This window comes from Prosopis cineraria, unplaced genomic scaffold (assembly GCF_029017545.1).
Source record: "Prosopis cineraria cultivar Desert tree isolate PC_DT_omini unplaced genomic scaffold, ASM2901754v1 PC177, whole genome shotgun sequence".
NCBI classification, from domain to species: domain Eukaryota; kingdom Viridiplantae; phylum Streptophyta; class Magnoliopsida; order Fabales; family Fabaceae; genus Prosopis; species Prosopis cineraria.
The window spans coordinates 22333-28332 of NW_026555504.1; the positions used below are offsets into that span (position 1 = coordinate 22333).

Consider the following 6000-nt stretch of genomic DNA (forward strand, 5'->3'; position numbering starts at 1 on the left):
TAGAGGAAGCCAAATTGACTTTGTGGAACATTATGATACCAAAATCAATGGGCGAGAAGAAGATGGAAAGGATCAAGGGGCAGTGGTTTTACATGGGGCTTTTCATTTTTCTATGGTGGGAATCAGCCTGTTTTTGAGATTGCACAAATCAGTCCCCAGGACCACAGTTAAGATACACTTCATTTTTTTATACATACTTTAAGATACTTCAAATTTAAGATTATCACATAAAAACCTGCAGATAAACCAAACTCTTATGAACTCTGGTTCCACCACTTACAGAGTCCGGTGGCCAGAGTAACTTGAAGAACATTTGGAGTGCAACCAACACAAGCAATAATAGATTGAAAGATGCAATGATACACAACAACAAGAAGCTTTATCCTACTAGGTGGGGTCAGTTGGAAAAATGCAATAATATAATTGAATATAAATAACAATCGATGTATTTTACAGAGGGGTGTACTAAAGCCGCCAACTACCTAACTTCCTTTCAAAATCAAGACAAGAAACTATCCTCTTCACATAAAGCAGAAGATGCACACGGTCATTGACAGGAAATAGCAAATATAACCTCTATTTAGCCTGTCTGTTAACCTTCAGATATGGCAAGGCTCCAATGACATTGTCATAGTCACTCCTGCTAACTGCATGCTGTGATAGACCATAAAATAAGAGTTAGACATTACAACGCTAACCTGTACAGTACTGGAAGCTGTAAATCTCATATTTTTATCCACCCAATCTACTTCGAGCCAGAAAAAGAAACTTTGAAGATGCAGAACAACAACTTCAAGTCAAATGTCACCCATTTATGTGAATTCAAGTCAGATATCTAAATTCGACAACCGTATCTAAATTTAAAAGTTTCTTGCAAAGAAGTTCAATTGACTTTCATTGGCAGTGAGCTGAGCCTTTTGTCTAGTTCAGCCTGCGCCCCAGGCTCTACTTGACCTTATCATGATGGAGTTGGATTTTCTCCTTTGCAAAGGAGAGCAGAGGAGAGACTAGTGCAGATCTGGACCGTTAAATTAGATTTAAAAATTTAAATTTGATAATTTTTAAAAATACAGATTTAATTTGAATGGTTTAGATTTGTAGTGGAGAGAAAAAGCAAAGGACAGAAACCCACCCCTATCATGATGCATGCGTATGCTATAAAATCTTTCCATATTTATTTTTAAATAGTTGAGATTTGTTTATTTTGTAGAAATCCACACAAGCTGAATCTCTTTAATTAAGAATATGAAAGGACCACAACTTTAGTCATGATTTACTGAATAAAAACAATATATGATACAAATTGACTTCAGATGCCGAAACGAAATGAGTTCTAAACACCTATATGAATTGGACTGCGCCTCCTATGGCTTCTCATGCATATCAAATTAGATGTCCCCAGGCATACAACTTATAAAGCCCTGCTCCCCTCCCCCTTTTTAGATGAGTTTCTATACTTCAGGTTCTCAGATAAGCACGTATGAGGTTACACTATCTAGCCTGAGAAATCCACAATCAATTCTTTGTAAGACACAAAAAATTCCATTCTTGGTATGAACTTGATAAAGATGAAAAATAACAATTTCAGGGCAAGCCAATAATAAGAAATAAGAACCCAACTCAATTATGTGATAATTAATGTTTTTGTTCAATTGATCAGGCTTCACTGCAGATCACAATTTACAGATTATTTATAGATGTAACTAAAATATCAGTTTTTTGTCGAAGATTTATATTTTAAGCATCACTTCCTTTCTCTCCATATAGAGAGAAAAAGACACATCCTACTTTGCAAATGACCTCCTTCACAGAAAAGCCAATAGGGTGAACTCCTGACAGCTTTGAAAGTAATTATAAGAACTTTTTATCAAAATTACTAGAGAATGAGATTAACATTGCCTTTATGCAGCAACGAATCAACGCTAAAAATAAATACATGGACAGACAGATAAATAACCCTAGTTAAACCTTACCACAAATTACAAATGTAATAAAATCAAATAAAGCATGGGAAAACCAGTAAGGAGTGAAAATAAAACATAGCTTCCACAATTTATTTCTATGTGCAAAACCAAAAGCCATCCCCAATTCCGCATGCATAAAGGAGAGAAGCTTTCAACAACCAACCAGGAAACAATAAAACAAACAAAATAGCACCCCAAGATAAACAAGAAACAAAGTCAGATTGCAAGCACATATAGAAATCAGTAAGGAAGAAGCCAATCAAAGTAGCAGAACATCTACCAATGATTTTTGGCTCAGTAGTACTAGTTTTAAGGCTGAAGGATCCAAGTCCAAATTCTAGTCATATTGAAATTACCAAAAAAATAGTTAAACAACAAGAGCACACGGTCTAAAAAACTAAATGGATTGTATCAATACTATACAGATACTGGATTCTGCACCTTTGAAGTTGCTTCCTGGATAAAACTATGGTCAAAGAAATCATGCCCCTAATAATGCCTTTTAAGTGATTTAAGTTCACGTTGCAAGTTGCCACGCTTTGAGACGAGTAAATTTATGCGGAACGTCAGACCCAGAAGAAGCATTCAAGCCATAGTGTTAAAGTAATGTTTGACTATCAAAAGAAGCATTTACCTTCAGAAATTAGTGTGAATGAAAAGAATCCTAAGCGAAAAGCACTAACTTCCCATACAAGAAAATGAAAAAAAAACATTCAAATAAACAGGTTTATGTGATATCAAAGATACTTAAAAAATGATCCAACCTTTCACCCAAAAAAAAAAAAATGAATGGATGAATGAATGGATAAAAAGAGATCTTACCATTTTCGAGAGTCGTAATTTTCTCTTTGTGTTCTTCTTGGCCAGCAAATGCTGCTTTCCAGCCCTCCTGCGCACTATTTTTCCTCGACCTGTCACTCGGAATCGCTTGGCTGATGCCTATTAACGAAATTCAGATAAAATTCAACAAATAAAAGCATTTAACTTCCCAATATTGAAAGAAAAACAGAAGCGAAAGGTAAAATCTATTCAATTTCCTTACAATATAACCACGAAAAAAGTGACATCAGGAAATCCTATTTCACAATATGAAGCACCCACAAACACACAAAGGAATTAACCTTGTGAGTTTTCATTTTGTAGCCTTTAGCGGATACAACGGTGAGGGGACGAATCATTTGGGAAAGAGGAGATACGGTACACTGCTTTAGGGGAAAAATTAAGCCACACCCAGAAATGCTGCTCAACGAAGTCAGTTTCGTCTTGTTGAACGGAGCGAAGTGAACTGAACCGAAAGAGACACGAGAGGAAGGAGAGCTTGGCGGAGGAAACCTGAAACCAAACGACAATATCGTCGTCGCCGTCGCGCACGCCATTTTTATGGCTGTGGTTCTTGGGAGGCTCTGCTACGTCTTGAGTCACAACTTGGGGTTGTGGATAAAGGCGAGGTTGTGCTTTGTGGTGCCCGTGCAGCTATCCGTTACCCGGGCTGGGTCATGAACTTCACTCTACCCCTTGTGTGTGTGTGTGTGTGTGTGTGTGTGTGTGTGTTTTTTTTTTTTTTGTGGCCAGGACATCTCTGGTTTTTTTCTTTTAATACACACATTTATTAGTTGAAAGGAATGATTTAAATACTTAACATGTTCATAATATTTTTTTATAAAATAAATAATATATATCTCTACATATCTTAATTTGACTGAAAATATATTTTTAAAATATTTATAAAATTAATTATATAAATATTTTTCTTAATAATTTGTTATAGTGTAAGTTCTCAGCAATTTCAGAGAAAATATTTATTATGAGAAAAAATGAGTATGGCATTTATTGAAAGAAAAATGATTAAAAATAATTTAAAATAATTTGGATATATATAAAAAAAATCATAAAAGACACTAATGAAAAGAACGAAACAAATAATATTAAATTAAACTTTGCAAAGAGGAGTGAAGAAATATTAAAAAAAACATTAATAAAAGTTATGGAATAAACTTTTTAGTCAACAATATTTTTAAATTGGCAAAAGAGCATAATGATATCATGTAATTTATATAGCTGATTTCATCTATTGAAATAAAACTTGTTATTGTTGTATTTGTTGTAGAGTATTGCAACTGAAAAAAAAAAAAAGAATAGAAGATACAAAACTTTATAATTCCAATTAACAAAAACCTTGAAGTAATAATCCATCGAGATGCATATGTAAGGGGATTTAAATATGCTTACATTCTTACTTTTGATCCTTAATTAGTTATTTCTTAAAAAAATAATCGCAATAATTTAATTCTGAAAAAAAAAATTGATTAGCAACGTGGAAAAAAATTGCACAAAAAATTACTCCAATAATCAAGCCAAGACAAAATGGGCAAATTGACTGGCATGTTGTAAAAAAAAATTATTTACCAAAATATTACACATTTAATAATATTTATTAAGATATTATAAATTGAAAGTTTGCTTTATTAATACCAAGTTCACTTTTTATTTTTCCATGCCAAAGTTGTATGACTTGGTTTGTGCGAGTCCAAATTTTGTACTAACAATTTAAAAAAAAAATGTGTCAAATGTAGTAGGCATTTTTTATTGTCTTTACGCACCTCTCCCTAATAACAATCACTCATCACCTTGATGACTGGCCTAACATTTCATTACTTTCTCTTTACAATCACTTACCCTCCTCTCTTATAAACATCTCATCCACTTTTAGTGCTAATAATTTGGCCTAACTTAATATGCTAGCTTGAATGATTTTAATTTGAATATCTAAAATTTTTATTCTTAATAAAATAAAGTTACAATTAGATAAAAATTAAAAATATTAATTTTTTTAAATAAACATTGAAATTGATTATAAAAATTAAAATAAAATAATATTTAATAATTTGAATAGTTGGGCTATTTTAAAAAATATTTACCAAAATATTAGAAATTAAAAATTGGCTTCCATGAGACCAAGTTCAACATTTTGTTTTTTTTTTATTGTGTGAGAACTATATAATTTGGCTTGTGTGAAACTGAATTTTATATTAATAATTAGAAAAATTGTTTGTCGGATGTGGTAGGCATTCTTACTATTTTTGATCGCCCTAGTGATCCATTTCTCTCCATTTTCTATCTCTCAATAACTCTCCTCCCCTCTTACAAGTAGCACCACCACTTCTTATGCATATCCTATAGGAAAAATTTATCATTTAATACTTATAATGTTGATATGAACTTTATAACTCACTTTTTATATTTTTAATTGAATTCATTTTTTAAATTTTGATTATTTTAACTTAATTTTTATAATTTTAAAATGGCCCAAATATTCAAATTGTTAAATATTATTTTATTTTATTTTTATAATCAATTTCAATGTTTATTTTAAAAAAATTAATACTTTCAATTTTTATCTAATGTTAACTTTATTTCATTAATAATAAAAATTTTAGATATTTAAACTAAAATCATTCAAGTTAGCTTATCAAATTGGGCCAAATTATTATCACTAGAAGTGGAGGATATGCTTGCAAAAGAGGAGGGTGAGTAATTATAAAAAGAGGGTGAGGAGATGTTAGGCTAGTCATTAGTGAGAGGTGTGTAAAGACAATAAAAAATGCTTGTTACATCTGACTTATTTTTTTAAAAAAGTTAGTACTAAATTTGAACTCATACAAACTGAGTTATGCAATTTTAACGTGGAAAAAGAAAAGTAAACTTAGTAAATATTATTATATGTGTAATAATATCTTACATTTTTAAATGAAATGGAATAGTTTAAATTATCTATGTTGATTCATTGTGCCTTTATGGTGTTTTTTGAATCTCCAAAAACTACCTTACCTAATATTAACTAGACACAAATTTCCACCCAAGAAATGAGTTGTATTTTCATGATTCTATATTAATCAATGTCACGCTCGTTAAAAATTATAAAAAATGCCGCACTAATTTGCACGCGAAACAAGATTATCGAAGTGTGGCACAGATGGCAAGTTCTCTGGGTGTCTTGAGCATGTAACCAGAGGCTTAGATCATGTGTATGAAAAAA

General features: G+C 31.6%; 1 protein-coding gene across 1 annotated transcript; it reads right to left on the reverse strand.

The window, feature by feature from the left end:
- Nucleotides 1-357: 357 nt before the first annotated feature.
- On the reverse strand, nucleotides 358-3453 carry LOC129295724 (50S ribosomal protein L35, chloroplastic-like). The gene is made up of 3 exons (XM_054934270.1): nucleotides 3086-3453; nucleotides 2787-2903; nucleotides 358-654 (listed from the first exon to the last, which is right to left on the reverse strand). Exons 1-3 carry the CDS (start codon nucleotides 3338-3340, stop codon nucleotides 577-579), a joined length of 450 nt encoding a protein of 149 aa, XP_054790245.1. The 5' UTR covers nucleotides 3341-3453; the 3' UTR covers nucleotides 358-576.
- Between the last annotated feature and the right edge of the window lie 2547 nt (nucleotides 3454-6000).

What these genes read in the sequence shown, in the direction of transcription:
- LOC129295724 (XM_054934270.1), bottom strand. Translation starts at nt 3,340, where the DNA reads ATGGCGTGCGCGACGGCGACGACGATATTGTCGTTTGGTTTCAGGTTT. An exon ending in ACAAAATGAAAACTCACAAG is followed by an intron (nt 2,904 to 3,085) that starts GTTAATTCCTTT and finishes TTTCGTTAATAG; the next exon opens with GCATCAGCCAAGCGATTCCG. An exon ending in AATTACGACTCTCGAAAATG is followed by an intron (nt 655 to 2,786) that starts GTAAGATCTCTT and finishes GGTCTATCACAG; the next exon opens with CATGCAGTTAGCAGGAGTGA.